General features: G+C 48.0%; 1 protein-coding gene across 1 annotated transcript in view; it reads left to right on the plus strand.

Moving 5' to 3' along the window:
* Positions 1–16,109, plus strand: part of ADARB2 (adenosine deaminase RNA specific B2 (inactive)) — a 519,216-nt gene that overhangs the window by 454,037 nt on the left and 49,070 nt on the right. Inside the window, exon 5 of the mRNA XM_010361992.2 lies at positions 15,581–15,749. Coding sequence (XP_010360294.1) covers positions 15,581–15,749 — 169 coding nt within the window. The remainder of the gene's footprint in view (positions 1–15,580; positions 15,750–16,109) is intronic.

Genomic DNA, 16,109 nt, shown 5'->3' on the forward strand with positions numbered 1-16,109 from the left:
AAAATGAGCACATAAGATAAAAAAAAAAGTGTCTGTACTATCCGTGCCATGCTTTTGGCTTGAATAAAGAATTGTGTTATTGTGTTGTACCAGATAAAGCTGGTTATCAAACACGATTTTCCCATTTGCACTTTAGAAACCATGACAGTTTAAATACAGTTAAAACTTCTCTTTCCAACATACAAAGAGCATCTGTGTAAGTTCATCTTCACAAGGACTTAAGAGAAGTGGAGTATAAGGAGTTTATTCCCCCAATTTTTCAAAACCTTTGCTTTCATTGTCTCCCCTGAATGACTGGCAGCCACTTTGATCTTAAAATTAAAAGCAAGGTATTTTTATTTGCATCTAGTCGGGCATGAGGAAGATAAGCTGAAACAAATGAACTGGACAAAAACCCTAAACAGAAACCTCATGCTGTGATGAAAGATGGCGAATTATCATCTGTATTTCAAGGAATTGATCTTAATGATTGCTAAGTGGATACTGAGAAATGTGAAGCTGATGCTGTGTCTCTGTGGGTCTGTTCAGGCACATTAAGATTCATGGAGGCTGACAGCCCAGTATAATAAGGAGCACTGATGGGCAATTGATTTTAAATCTTTGGTTTAAACTGTTAGGTTTAAACTATAAGATGCAGGATGGATTTCACTACACCAATGCTGACCCTTGCATAGTGTGAATGCTGACACATTTCTACTAAACATCCCTCCCCAAAATGGAGAGGAAAAGAAAATCAGTCACTGACTGGACATTTGTTCCACCCGCATCCCACTTATGGCTCATTTAAATAGTTTAGCCTGGAATAATTCACAGGGTGCCGATGAAAACCCTCAAAGCTGAATTAACTAAGGAGAGGACTGGCAGCCCTGGCCGTGAGTTAAATCCTCACCAAATGCCTTCATTTATCCCAAGTAAGGAAATGGGTAGATGGAAATAACATGAGAAAGGGAGGAGAAAATATTTTTGCTACACTCTCTCAAGGTCTAGTACTCCAATCAAAGCTGTTCAAACACTTCTGCACTTCTCTGATTATTAACTCATAACTGAGCATTCAATTCTATCTTCAATCTAATTGTCCAAAAGGCTTCACCGAGAAAAGAAAATCCAACATTGTATCTCAAGGCAACACAACTAAACTCATTTTATTCTGGTCTCTTTGACTATGAGTCTTTTTTTAATGGAAGCGTAACAGTAACTTTGTTGATGAAAAAATAAAGGACGCTAGCATCCAGTGTTTACCTGCGTGCCAGGCAATGTTTGGGATATGTAAAGCCATATTCTCCTGTTATTCAACAAGCTAAAATATTCTTATGTTTACCCTAACCATGCTCTGGTTAAGCACACTTAGGAAAGAGGGCAAGAAAGAAAAAGAGAGAGTTAGGGAGGGAGGGAGGGAGAAAGAGAAAAAGAGAGAGTGAGGAAAGGGAGGGAGAAGGAAGAAAGAAGCTTCACGAAATGACTGTGTGTTATCTGTGAGCAGGAGTTATCATCATTGACCGGGTCCCCACTGTGTGGCTGGAGATATTAAAGATATTCTAAAGGATTTGGGCTAATTAGTGAACAAATGTGAAACTGAGTGAAGCTGTAACCCTCTGAAATAAGTGTGGACTTTCAAATGTGTGCACTTGGGGTCATGGTTTACACTCCCTCGTTCCCTAGTAGACCTTGTATTTAAAATTTCAAGATGTGTCCATTAGCATTAGGTGATATTGAAAGGGCTTCCCTGCAGAAACACTGGAGGAATCTGTGGTGCTGTTCCAGACACATCCACATTGGAACCTGGGGGTAATTCACGCCAAGAAACACAGGGTCTCATGACTTCACACAGCAAAATGGAGGTCTCCTGGCTTCCTGCCCTTTGCTGCTATAACCAAACTTTCCTCTCCCCGCACCTCTCTTTCCCACACACCCTCACTGCACACCGTGTCTGTGTCTCCTTCTGCTGCTCCGTTGGACTTTTGAAGTCTTCATGCACAGTGCTCTGGACCCAGCCCCTGCAGCGGCTTCACCACACTGATGACAGGAAGAGGTGTGCATGGAAGCAGCCTCTCAGGTTAGAGAGGCGGTGGGCATCTGATCCCTGAGGGCTGACCCTGAAGAGGAAGGGAGGCGGGGTCTCGGGCTGAGGAAGAGCTCCTGATGGAAGAAAGCAGTCTCAGCTTTGGGGCCATGCTGGCAACAGGTGGCTCATGGGGGAGCCAGTCATTGACAAGGTCAGTGGAGGGCAGAGAAGGGGAGGAGAGCAGGAAGCTATGATCAACAGTGGGTTCAGGGCGGCCTCCCCACCTTAGGTCAGTGCCTACCTATGTCATTGGGTCATTACCCAAGAATGAGGGCTCTAACTAGCCAGCCAGATTTGAGCCCAGGGGAACTCACACCTCAGTCAAGAAAAGAAGAGAAAGTATTGGAGGTCAGCAGAGAGGGCGTGGAGTTCACAGGGCCTGAACAAAGCTCCCCTCTGAGCTGATTCAAATATGATCTTCTTAAAAACAGAACAAAAATGAGCATGCCAAGTGGTTGCTTACAGATGAAGAAAGCACCGTCACTTACAAGATTTAGCTCATGAATTATTTAGGAGCTCTGGCTTCATGCTCTCATTATTTCTGGTTTTAGCACCAGTGAGACCTTGTCAGCCATCCTCGGTGGGAGAAGGAAGAGACCATTCATCAATCAGACCAGGTGTTTCCTATTTGTTCCTTTGATATAAAAGAATGAGTTACTAATGGGGTGAAGAGCTTGCTCAGCCCAATGCAAATGTGGAGATAAATAGACTTTTCAATCTATTAATTGCAAAGCGTTCATTGTCATTCTACCTCTTTCTTGGGGGTAGGAAGAGGGCATTGAATATATTTACTAAATGTGAAATTACCATATTTATATCCAGTGGAACCCTCGCAGTGTTGATGTTGAGGAACATAACTAATAACCTTCTCATAAGCTCACCTGGCCTGATCTTTTGATGTATGTGGTGTCCTACCCCAAATTCTATGCATTTTACAGTTGTATCCACTCAGAACACCACTGGCTGCAGGAGGTGAAATAGCGGATTAGCAGTGGTGCAAACAAGCACCTTTTTATCTTTTTATTGTCTCAGTAACCAACAGTGGCCCACATGCCAGACAGTAGTGGCAGGTGCCATTCAGGCCCCTGTGGTTTCAGGATGTGTCACCCTCTGGCCACTCCTCATCCCGCCTGCTGCTACAGGTCACATTCCCAGACCCCATCAGGGCAGGAGGAGGACATTTTCCATCCTGAAGACTTCTTTTGGCCAGGATTTTGCTGCTGGCCGCTCAGCTGTGCAGGAAGTAATGGGGAGAGCTGGAAAGGGAGAGATTTGCATCTCAGTCTCCACAGCAAGGCCAGTGAGGGAGGATGGCTTAGAGCAGCTGGATGTTCAAGAACCAACACTGGTGCAGGTATCCACAGTGCCTGCTTACGTCTCCTAGAGCCTCAAGTCCCTCACGGTGCCCTCTTGAGCACTGTGCCGGGATGAGTGTGGAGAGGACTGTGTAGCAGCAAATACTGCTGCATCTGCCCATCCATTCTCATGCCCCAAAAGTATACTTTGGAAAAGTCAAGTTAATTCAGTAGGAGAATGTGCCAGATGTGCCATTGTCATGTAAACAGTTAGGTCCCAGGGCTGACACATGGTTGTCAATGTGCTTGCTTGCCTGGACGCCGCCTATGTCAGTGCCTAACTTGTCCTGCCCTCTGATGGGGCTGTAGTGTGTTTGACTCACCATGAGTCACAGACACACATGTGACGTGTTGTGGGATGGATCCCCTCCACTCTCATAAGGTTGCACTGTCTAGTGAACCACACAGCTGGCTCCCCGCCCAAGGCCCACAGAAAGGTCACTGGCATCTCCTGAGTTTCCTCCCTCTCACCTCTAACCTCACCGACAGCCCATCAGGTTTGGAGAAGTTCCATTCCCTGAGGGGGAACAGCAAAGAGTGTTAACCAGCTGACATCTGGTCACATCTCTGTCCACAGGCTGACCCTCTTAGGGTTGTAGAGGGGGCCACAGTGCCTGAGGCCATCACAGGTGGACAGCAGCTGGCATCAGCCTGGTGTGGTTTCTGGGTTCTCTTAGTGCCTTTGCTGTGTTGTATGTTATGTGGAGTGAGCAGCATGTTGGATTAGTGTGTAGACCCAGCGCTCTCACATGTGCCTGGCACAGAAGGCTTGGCGAGTGTCAGCCGCACTGAGAAGGACAAGATACATGAATGGCACCCAGGGCCAGTGACTGCCTCATTTCCTGTCAGAGCAACATGTGAATCTGTGTCTACAAAGCAAGCCCCAGTCATTTTGGAAGGAAAAAGAATGAGTGTTAAAACAGCAGAGTTATTCATATCTAACATTCCTGGGTCCAAGCACTCCCTCATGTTTTGGCCCCGTGAGGAGCTCGGAGCATTGGCTCTGCTTGCTTCCTCACTGGGACTGAGCCCCGGCATGACTGGCAGTCTCAGCACCTGAAAGTGAGGGTGGCATGTCCTCTGGGAGCATTTTATAAGGAAATAAATGAGTATGTGATTACTTTGCTTATCCCGACAATGAAGGGCTGAGGCTGAGAAACCCTGGCTTTCATGGCGTGTTCACACAGTTGGACAGAGTCAGCATTTGGGATTCACTCATCGGTTGCCCACCATTCTTTGAAGCTCAGGTATAGCAAATGGGGACCATAGCATCTGTGGATGCCCACAGAGTGGGTTTTCTTTGTAGATGCCTCTGAATCTACTGAGCACCATATGTGTGCAACACTCAAGAGAAACTGTCCCTTGATTCAGTGGTTTCTCATTCAAATTGCCAAACCTCAGTGAAGAGCACCTGTTCCCAAACTGCATCCAATGACATCACACAGCCAGGTGAAAAAATGAATATTCTGCATCTGCTTTTTTTCACATACTTGTGCTCCCCAAATTCACCTGGCCATAAGAATAACCTGAAAATATTGCCTAAAAACAGATTTTCAGGAACCTCACAATGAGACACTCATTCAATAGTTTTGGGTTTCTTGGTTGGTAGGAGGCTGGAGCCACATCTGTGATTTCAACAGTGACCAAAAGATTCCTCTGATCACACAAGTATAAGAAAGAATGGCCAAAACTTGCTTGACATCTTTTATGCAGACAGCAATTCTCCCAGTTCTGGTGAAGGTGACATGGTAGGCAAGGCTTCTACCCATCATCTCCACTCAGGAGTACCTAGGAAGAAGGTAGACAGTTCTGTTGATGTCACCCACACAACAGGAGGCCCTTCAGAAACTACTACTGCCCCACAGGCACTGGAGTTCTACACCAATAACCACACAGATTTGCCCCATCCTAACCACACAGTCCATCATGACCTAACCAGAGCCCACTGCATTCTAACCATGGAACCCACTGCATCCTAACCAGAGCCAACTGCATCCTAACCAGACTGTGGCATCCTAACCACAGAACCCACCATATCCTAACCAGAGCCCTCTGCATCCTAACCACGAGTCCACCACGTCTTAACCACAGAGCCCACCATATCCTAACCGCAGAGCCCACCTCATCCTAACCACAGAGCCCACCATACCTTGAACACAGAGCCCACCTCATCCTAACCACAGAGTCCACCACGTCCTAACCACAGAGCCCACCACGTCCTAACCACAGAGCCCACCATATCCTAACCACAGAGCCCACCTCATTCTAACCACAGAGCCCTCTGCATCCTGACCACAGAGCCCACCTCATCCTAACCACGGAGCCCACCATATCCTAAACACAGAGCCCACCTCATCCTAACCACAGAGTCCACCGCATCCTAACCACAGAGCCCTCTACATCCTAACCACAGAGCCCTCTGCATCCTAACCAGAGCCCACCGCAACCTGACCACAGAGCCCCCAGTATCCTAACGAGAGCCTACCATACCCTAACAACAGCCCTCTGCATCCTGACCACCAAGCCCACCTCATCCTAACCACGGAGCCCACCTCATCCTAACCACAGAGCCCACCGCATCCTAACCACAGAGCCCACCGTATTCTAACGAGAGCCCACCACATCCTAACCACAGAGCCCACCGCATCCTAACCATAGCCCACCATATCCTAACCACAGAGCTCACCACATCCTAACCATAGAGCCCACCGCATTGTAACCACAGAGCCCACCACATCCTAACTGCAGAGCCTGCCGCATCCTGTCCACACAGCCCGCCAGATCCTAGGCTCTGTGAGCCTACCATATCCTGACCACAGAGCCCACTGCATCCTAACCAGAGCCCACTGGATCCTATCCACAGAGCCCACCACGTCCTAACCACAGATGCCACTGCATCCTCACCACAGAGCTGTCCTCCCATGCTCCTTGTTTTCACGCAGGCTGCTCCCACTCCTCGGCTCCTCTTCGTTCATTACCTGGCCAGTGATTATACACCTTCTAGTCCAGGACACAGGTCTCTTCTTTCTCCCTTTCTTAACACTGGCTTTGACGTCCACGGTTGCCCCATCCTCTGAGAAGGCGTCCCCACAGCTGGTGTAGCCCAATCACAGTGAGCTTCTGCTCTCCTGCCACGCTGCCTTCTCCCTGCCTGTGAGCATGTGCTGTGAAAGGAGCTTTGAGACTGCACAGTTTTGTATCCCCTTTCCCTTGAATAAGTTAGGTGTTTAATGCCCATTGAATGAATGGATAGATAAACAAACAGAAATACACGAAAATATGCCCTTGGTACTTTAAGGCAGGTGAGTGCTCATTCCTGGAATTGTTATTTGGCCCATGGTTCAGTGCCATGGTCAGATTTAGTTGAAAGGTGTTCTTGAACGTGTCTTGTCTTTCAACTGTCCCACACCAGCCCTCTTGTTCTCATTGGAAGAACACGTGCTTTATAGTCAGTAGAAGTAATAATGGAACAAATGGTGTTTTTGTGTCATTCTAGCAAGGGAAGTCACAGAAACATCCTGGATGCAGATGGAGAAACAAGTATGATTACAAGAGAATGGAAATATATGCATCATAATAGCTAAAGATGGTGGTATTTTTGCTGTGTATCAGGCACATGTTAAGAACTTCGCATTATTTTCTTTAATCTTTGAAAACTTTTTCCAAACAAGACAACTAAACACAATTAAATTCTTGCCTCATGTAAGCAGCAGAAACAGGGCTACCTGTGCCCTAGAGCCTGTTAAACTCCGCTTACAGTGCTTTGTTATCTGATATTCCCCAGATGTATTGTCATTCGTAGAGGAGAGCACAAAACGTTTACATATAACTTGCTTTCCTTCCAAAATCAATGCATTTGAAATGTTTAGAGAATAAAAGCCCAGGGGACACTAGTGTCTTCTGATTCCTGAGGAAAGCCATAAATCAAGACCCTAGTGGAAGAAAAATCTCCCCTGTCAAAAGCAAAACTGTTTCCTTTCAGTCTCAGTCTAATCATGTCCCCAACAGATAAGACATGCCCAAGCCAGACATTTTAAAATCTACCTGATTTCAAACTAATTAGAGGAAATATAGAGAATGGAAGCAGAAACACAAGAAGATTTTAAAACTTGGCTTGCAGGAAAAGATTCAAAATAAAACACAGACTTTGGCCAAATAATGACTAGACGTGGGATTGCAAGCTGATCATGATATTCCCTGTGAGTATTCAGAGAATACCAACCACAAAGAGATTGGGAGTTTTAAAGATGAAGTCTGGAAAGTGGACTGAAATTGTACAGAAGATCAGTTAGGGTGAACATTGAAGAAGGTTTCCTAATACTGAGCGCTGATAAACTGTGGAAGAGTCTTTCTCAAGGGAAGGTGTGGAAACCCTGTTATTGAGTCATTAAATTCAGTGGGCACAGTTCTAGGAAATAGGGAGTCAGAATTAATTACACATGACACCCTTGGGGCAGTCTACATGTGGAGTGAAAATTATTCCTTTCTCTCTCTATCTTCTATAATTTTGAAATGTATTTCTTTGATGCTATTTGGTATATTTTACTTTCAGTTTTCTTCTTAGAAATTTGGTGATCTTTTTCCTCCAAAACCAGATATAGTATAAGAAATGTACCTTTAAAACGTTGGAACAGGCTGAGAATGACTTAGTTCCAAGTAAATAAATAAAAGCCCATTCCCAGACATTGTCTGGAGATGGGTGATGTGCTGGGGAGAAGCCCGGTGTCTTCATCCATTTGTGCTGCTGCAACAAAATACCTCATACTGAGCCATTTATAAACAACAGAAGTTCATTACTCACAGTTCTGGGGGCTGGGAAGTCCAAAATCCAGATGTCAGCAGGCTTGGTGTCTGGAGAGGGCTGTGCTCTGCCTCCAGGATGGCACCTTGTTGCTGCATCGTTTGGAGGGGAGAAACACTGTATCCTCACAGGGCAGATGGGATGGAGGGCAAAAAAGGGCTGGACTCTGTCTGAAGTCTCTTTTATAGGGGTATTAATCCATTCATGAAGGTGGAGCCCTCATCCCCTTATCACCTCCTAAAGGCCCCACCTTTTAATACCACCACAATGAGGATTAAGTTTCAATATAAATTTTGGAGAAAACACCACATTTAAACCATAGTACCCACCAAGTTTATACATTATCCCTTATTTTCTTTATGACATATGCATCTTTATTTCTTTAATCACCCAAAATCCATTCTTTGTGTTAGGGTTCACTCCTGGTGTTGTACACTCTATGGGTTTGGACAAATGTATAATGACATGGATCCACCATTGTACCATCATACAGAGTAGTTTCACTGCCCTAAAAATCCTTTGTGCTCCATCTATTCATCCCTTCCCCCCTCAACCCCTGGCAACCACTGACCTTTTTACGTATCTCCATAGTTTTGCCTTTTCCAGAACGCCCTGTATTTGGAATCATACAATATGTCGTCTTTTCAGATCAGCTTCTTTTACTTAACTTTTATTTAACTTTCCTCCATGTCTTTTTGTGGCTTGATAACTGATTTATTTTTAGTGCTGAGTAATATTCCACTGTCTGACTGTACCATGGTTTATTTATCCAGTCACCTGCTGAAAGATATCTTGGTTGTTTGCAAGTTTTGGCAATTATGGGTAAAGATGCTATAAACATTCAAATACAGTTCTTCATTTCTTACATCTAAATATGATCAATTTGGAATTTACTCTGGTACATGGTGTCAGATAAAGATGCAATTTTATTTCTCAGATGACTGTTCAGTTGTTAGATACCATTAATTGGATAGTCTCTCTTTGCCTCAGTGGTTTGAGATGTGATGACCTTTGTCCTATACTAAATTCCTGTATGTGTTGGGTTGAGTTCTGGACTCCCCACTTTGTTCCACCTGTTTCACTTCACACCCCATGCCCACAGCGATCTGGCATGGAGCCCCTGTAACCTGCCTGGTGTACTCTAGGGCTTGTCTCCAGCATTAGTCTTCTTTTTCAGAATTCTCTGGGTTTCCTTTTAGAATCAGCCTGCCCAGTTAAAAACAAATAACTATCTTAGTTCATTTTGTGTTGCTATAACAGAATACATGAGACTGGGTACTGTAGAAAAAATAGTGGTTTGTTTAGCTCACGGTTCTGCAGGTTGGGAAGTTTCGGGACACGGCAGTGGATTCTGGTGACAGCTTTTTTTCTGCATCATAACCTGAAGGAGAAGGTCAAGGGGGAAGCAGATACTTGCAAAGAGAAAACCAGAGGGGCATTATGGCTTCATTACAGCCCACGCTTATGGGAACTAACCCATTTCCTTGAGGATTAATCCATCTTGCCAGAGCAAGAACTCACTGCCTTGAGAACAGCACCAAGCCCTTCATAAGGAATCCACCCCATGACCCAAACACCTCCCACTAGGTCCCATCACCCCTCAACACCGCCACACTGAGGACCAAATCTCAACAGGAGTTTTAGCTACAAATAAACCATACCCAAGCCATCGCAATGACAAAACAAAATTACACTTTTTAACCAGGTGTCTTGTCCAAAACAAAGCACTATTGCTGTTTCTTTGGGAATCCTGTCAACTTTATAAATCAATTTAGAGAGGATTCATTAGGTTAAACCTCTCGATCGAAAAATGTGGCATGTCTTTGTTTGTTTAAATTTTGTTGTGTCCTTCAATAGGATTTTGAAGTTTTATTCACTTTAGTCCTTGGTCATTTCTTGTTAAACTTATTCCTATTACCTTGTTTGCTGCCGTTATAAATGGAGTCATTTTTCCTTTACAGTGTCTCTCTGGTTGCTGTGTGTCTATATGAAAGTTATTGATTTCTATATATTAACTTGGAAGCCTTTCACCATATTAAGCTCTCTCATTGTTTCTAGCAGTATGTCAACTGGATTCTCTGGAGGTTTCCAGCCACAGAATCATAGCATATTCAGACAGTGCTTGTGTTACCTGCCCCTCTCCAATTACTACAGAGCTAATTTCTCTCTCTTGTGCTCATCAATGGCTGCAGCAGATGTTCCTGAATGGTTATAGAAGTGCTTGGAGTGCTTCCCCATAGAGCATGATACTCGTGTGTGTGTATGTGTCTGGTGTGTGTATGTGTGTCTGGTGTGTGTGTGTGCATAAAATCACATTCAGGAAACAATCCCTCTGTTCCACTTGACAGAGTTGAGTTTTGATAAAAACTCAATGTTTTATCAAAAGCAGTTGTATTTTGTCAGATGCTTTATCAGTATCTGTGATTATGCTTATTTTTGTATTGCATTTAAATTCTTTTTTTCTTTTTTTTTCTTTCTTTCTTTTTTTTTTTTTTCTTGAGATGGTGTCTTGCTCTGTTACCCAGGTTGGAGAGCAGTGGTGCAATCTCAGCTCACTCCAACCTCCGCCTCTGAGGCTCAAGTGATCCTCCCATCTCAGTCTCTCTAGTAGCTGGGACTATAGGCTCATGCCTCCATACCCAGCTACCTTTTGTATTTTTTGTAGACTTGGGGTCTGGCTATGTTGTCCAGGCTGGTTTCAAACTCCTGGGCTTAAGCAATCCACTGGTCTCAGCCTCCCAAAGTGCTGGGATTACAGGTGTGAGCCACTGTGTGCCTGGCCTTAATTTTTTAATATAATCAATTCTTACATTTCAGAAATAAGCCCACCTTGCAGGGACGTACTGTAGTACTCTTTTCCTCTGCTACTTGATGGCTACTATTTTGTCTAACTGAGGGCTCTGTTGTCTTCTTTGTTGCGTAGCCTCCGTCAGGTGGGTATGGCAATGATTTAGGCATTCCATGATGACACACAACCTGAGGGTTCTCTTGTCTTTACATGCTCCGGAACACTTACAATCTGCTACCTTTCACTCGAATTCTACAAAACTCACCGTGCTTGATGCTTTGGCAGGGTGCAGTAGCCCTGCTCTTTGGCCAGCTTTTCTACTTATTCTATAGAAATTTGTATATGTATATTTTCTGTGACTACTTCTCATGTTGTCTTACAGAGTAGCAGTTTTACTCTCAGCCATTTATAAGAAAAGAGATCACCAACAGCCACTATGTACGGAGTGATGCTTCCATACAAACTTGCATTTTATCAGCTTAATAGCATCATTGGAAGGATTGGAATAAATGCTGTTGGCACCACAGCCACTCCATCTTGGGCTCCTGATCTTCCCCAGCTGCTCCAAGTGCCGGCCAGGGCAGTTCACGGCTGCAGCCACCTCCTGAGAACGGCCCTGGCCACCAGAAGCCTACACGCCTGGGAGCACCCACAGCTCATGACTGACACATTGCACATCCTTGCCTCACACGCCAGAGCTTCCTGTTGGGTCAGCTGGAGAGAGGACCTCAGGAGGACTTCCAAAGTCCTCCTGCACCTCTTGCACCTCCTGCATGCCTGGGAGCGCCCACAGCTCATGACTGACACATCACACACCCTTGCCTCACACTCCAGAGCTTCCTGTTGGGTCAGCTGGACATGGGACCTCAGCACAGCCTCCCCTCGCCTGGTGTCTTTGCTGTCCCATCCTGTCTTCCTGACTTAATAAGCCCCTGCCGGAGCATCCCCAACCCAGCCTTTGCTGCAAGGCGGCCTGGCTTCGGGCACATTTTTACACAAAGCATTGCTCATTAAGTGCAGAGCATTTTTGGTGTCCATACAGCTTGGCGTGGCCTCACCCCAACCCCAGCAATCAAGGATCCCCGTGTGGGGAATCAGAGCACTGAAAAAGGAGAATGTTAGACACTTCTGTGCAGGGCTGACACAGCCCTAAGTGCCACTGGTTTGTACCTGGAGGGTGTGCCCATAAACCAAGGACCCAGTTTCTCTCTGTAGGTATGAGTGGCCTCGACCTGCCTGTGGCCCCACCATGGCGGGAGCACCCTCGCGCTGTCCCGTGACGTGGGTGTTAAGAAAAGTGTGTTTTTCTGAATGCTGGTTGGTGCTGTTTCTGTTTTTGACACCTTTTTGCCCGCAGTCTTTAACTGCTACTGAGCTCTGTTTTCCACCTCACCACGCTGCCTGATGCCGCATTGTCCTCATGGCGCTGAGGGGAGAGATGAGGACGCCCGTCCTCTCCTTTCCCCCAAATTAAATCGGTCAGCCCCGAATTTGGCCATTCTTCATTAAAATCTTCCTCTTTCTCATTTGTAACGTGTGGTACCCGAGCACATCTTCCAGCTTCTTGCTCTCCCGCATCCTCTGTGTAAATTTCCCAAATCCTGTGGATTTGGTCCTTGCTGTGCTCTCTGGGTCCCTCCCGCCAATCCACTCCTGAGAGAGCTTCCTAAGTCCTCCTGCACCATGTCCAGCCCTGGCCTCCCACCCAGTGTCCCGGCCCCTCCTCTCCTCCTGTGCAACCCAGCACTCACTCATGGGCAACAGTGCTGCTGTCCTTCCGGAAAACCCTTTCACAGCTCCCACTGTCTGTTAGTGAAGAGCTGGATCTTCAGGTGGTACTCAAGGCCTCTGTGACCGACTTCCACCCGCCTTGGAAGCTTCGCCACTTTCCCACACACATCTCCCACAGGCTCCAAAGTCGGCTTCTCCTTGTCCCGCAGAATACGCCTGTGCCCTTTCCCATCCCTGCCTCTGGTCGCCATGCCCACTCTGCCTGGGACACCTCCTCCCGACCCCTGTGCAGAAGCTCCCAGGGTGTGAGTCCATCTTTCCCTTCTCCTCCCTCGCTCTCCCTCACTCTCATGCTGGTGACATTCCGTGTACAGCACTTCTGCGACATTTCTCATATGACGTCTCGTGCTGCAGCCGTTTCTGACTGCATCACCTCCCTCGGTCCAGGCTTTGCGTCTCCTGTGTTGGGAGCATGGTGCTGGCCGTGGGGGTGGGAATCATGAAAACTGAATACGCAAACAATGCACTTCCTGGGCCACATAACTGTGCTGAGTGTGGCAGAGCCTGGAGCCAAACGGAGCCGGGAATCAATGAGGGGTGAAGGGAAAGCAGTTGCTTTTTTTCTACAGCTCCAATTTCCACGGAATCCAAAGAGGAGGAGCAGGCCAGGGCCTCATGGGCCACAGCACCGATTCCCAAAGAGTTGTCTGTTTCCACCAGAGACTGCCTGTGCACCAGTCATGAACCCTGAAACTCGTTAGGAATCATTATCAATGTGTTTCTCGTTTCTCTACCTGCTTTAATGAAGCTGGAACCTGTTGGGTGATTTCTGCATCGCGATGTCGCCCTCGTGAACCATTTCTCAACAGTCCACATGTCACTGACTGCCTGAGTGAGACGGTGGCTCCCACCCCTGGCAGAGTCAGTAGCAGCTGCCCACCCCGGCTCCCTGTAGCCTTAGATCCTGATCCCATCTGCTCCTCCACTTCTGGGACCCCCGCTGGGAGGCAGCCTCCGCCCCCAGGATGGCTGAGGGAGGAGGAGGCCTGGAGCTGGGACAGGGCAGCTGAGTTGCCCCCTGAGGAAACTCAGAGGGGCTGGTCGTCTCCTCTTTTGATTAAAGCGGCCTGGGGAAGTCCGGTCACTTCCTGAGCTCAGGAGCAGTCCAGTCCCACCAGGGAGGGGGCAGTGGGTAGACAACAGGACCAGGACCATGGAGTTCTCTTCAGGCACAGAAACAGGGGCTGCTGGGAGAAGCTGGGATGAGTGGAGACAGCAGTGGACATGGGCAGGAGGCGGGGGCTGTGCTGGACCGCTTTGCCTGGGAGGAAGGACACTGGACAGACAGACCCCAGCTGCAGAGCCGTGGGGGCAGGGATACCGCTGGGCCTCTGCAGGGCACTTCCGCAGTGCTCCGTCCCTCCGGGCTCCGCATTCTCCCTGGCTCTCCCTGGCAGCTGCTGACTCTGCCCTTTCATCTCACAAAGAAAGATCCTGCGTTGGGGCCCAGAGAGGGTAGATGCCCTCAGGGCTCGAGAACCAAGTTCTCAGGGGAGAAAAAGTCACATCAGAGGAACAAGTGTATGAGAAGTGAGAAGTGCTCATGACCAGCCAGCACTGTTTTCCGTGGGGAAGTCGATTTTATTTAAGATGGGAGGGAGGTCTGCTTCTGGCATGACATGAATTTGCGTGTCACCTCTTCCAAGAAATGGTCTGGACATGTATTTACCAGGTGACTCCATGGACGTGGCCGCAGTCAGCGGCTAACGCGTCTCTGTGCTGCCCTCACTTGGCCTGGGATCCAGGCTCAGCCAGTGGCTGTCATATCCCAAGGATCCTGGGTGCCCACAACGTACCCGCCACCTCTAGCCGAAGGGCCTGCACGATGGATTTGTTACTGGATCGGCAACACTGACCCGTCTCATGACACAGACTCCCTAGGGAGACCCTGCTTGGAGCATTTGGTGGAAATTCTGACTCGTGTCCTCAAGGAATTCACCATCTAAGTGCAGAGAAAATACACATCCACACAGACCTGTTAGAGCAGAGCAAACAAACATTGGCGTGTGTCTTCCAGCTTCTTCTCAAACAAAGTGATGGATATTATACTTTAAGGACATTATGTTGGGGGTTGTTTTTCAGGTTTCTTTGTTTTGTTTGTTTTCAGTCCCTGAAGGGAGTATCATTTTTGTGGATGGGGTTCCTTTGACTATGGTTAAAATGACACATCCAGCCTCCTTTCTGTGTTAGTGTGACGGGTTCATCAGCTCCTGTCCTGTGTTTCTGTGTCAGGGTGAAGGGTTCATCAGCTCCTGTCCTGCGTTTCTGTGTCAGGGTGAAGGGTTCATCAGCTCCTGTCCTGTGTTTCTGTGTCAGGGTGACGGGTTCATCAGCTCCTGTCCTGCACTGATCTCGTTGGGGAACAGGGGAAAGCGCAAAGGTGGTCAGAGGTTGGGCAGGAAGCCCAGGCCGCAGCCAGCACTCCTCCCACTCCCAGGGGACCTGGGACTCAGAGGTGGAGAAAACTGCCCTGGTAGTAAGTGTGACCTCAAAACTCTGCTCTTAAGGTGCCTCAAGAGCATTTTAGCAACCTTAAGGATAACAGAGGCACTTTGAGCGCCGTCTCAGGCTGCCATGGAGTAGGTGGGAATCCCTCAGGCGGGCGGTCAGGTCGCCTGTGACGGCCTGGGGCACACAGAAGCCTTGCTTCCCAGCTCTCAAAACACAGTGTTTCCGAGGTTTCCTAACCCAGGGAAACCGCTGTTGTGAGACCCTGAAAAGACCAAGAAGGAGGGAGACGGGGGCTGTGGGCCGCGCTGCCCTGACGCTGTCTGTGTCCCCAGGACTGGACGCTCGGCAAGCACAGGTCGTGGCCCTGTCGTCGGGGACCAAGTGCATCAGCGGCGAGCACCTCAGTGACCAGGGGCTGGTGGTGAATGACTGTCACGCGGAGGTGGTGGCCCGGCGGGCGTTCCTGCACTTTCTCTACACGCAACTGGAGCTGCACCTGAGGTGAGCGGCTGGGAACGGGCTCCAGGGCAGGCGGACACCGCGGCTGGGGGCTGCCAGGGAGCAGAGGGGGCCCCGTGCCTGGCTCAGAACACGCTTCCCTCTATCCTGGCACAGGGTGAGCCAGGAAGCGTCCCTTGTTATTTAGACTAGAGACATCCCTGGCGCACCTATAGAGCCGCCATGCGGGCTGGGAAGAAGCTAAAATTCCAGGCTTCCTCCTTACTCCACGTTTCCCTCCAGAAAACACCTTTGCAGCCCTCATCCTCTGGGCAAGGCCACCCTCTCCTGGCCTCGGTTCCCCATGCCCCCCACATTCCTGCACTGCCCCCTTTTCCTCCATTGCCCTCAGAGAACATGAGT

This window comes from Rhinopithecus roxellana, chromosome 11 (genome assembly GCF_007565055.1).
Source record: "Rhinopithecus roxellana isolate Shanxi Qingling chromosome 11, ASM756505v1, whole genome shotgun sequence".
In the NCBI taxonomy this organism is placed as follows: domain Eukaryota; kingdom Metazoa; phylum Chordata; class Mammalia; order Primates; family Cercopithecidae; genus Rhinopithecus; species Rhinopithecus roxellana.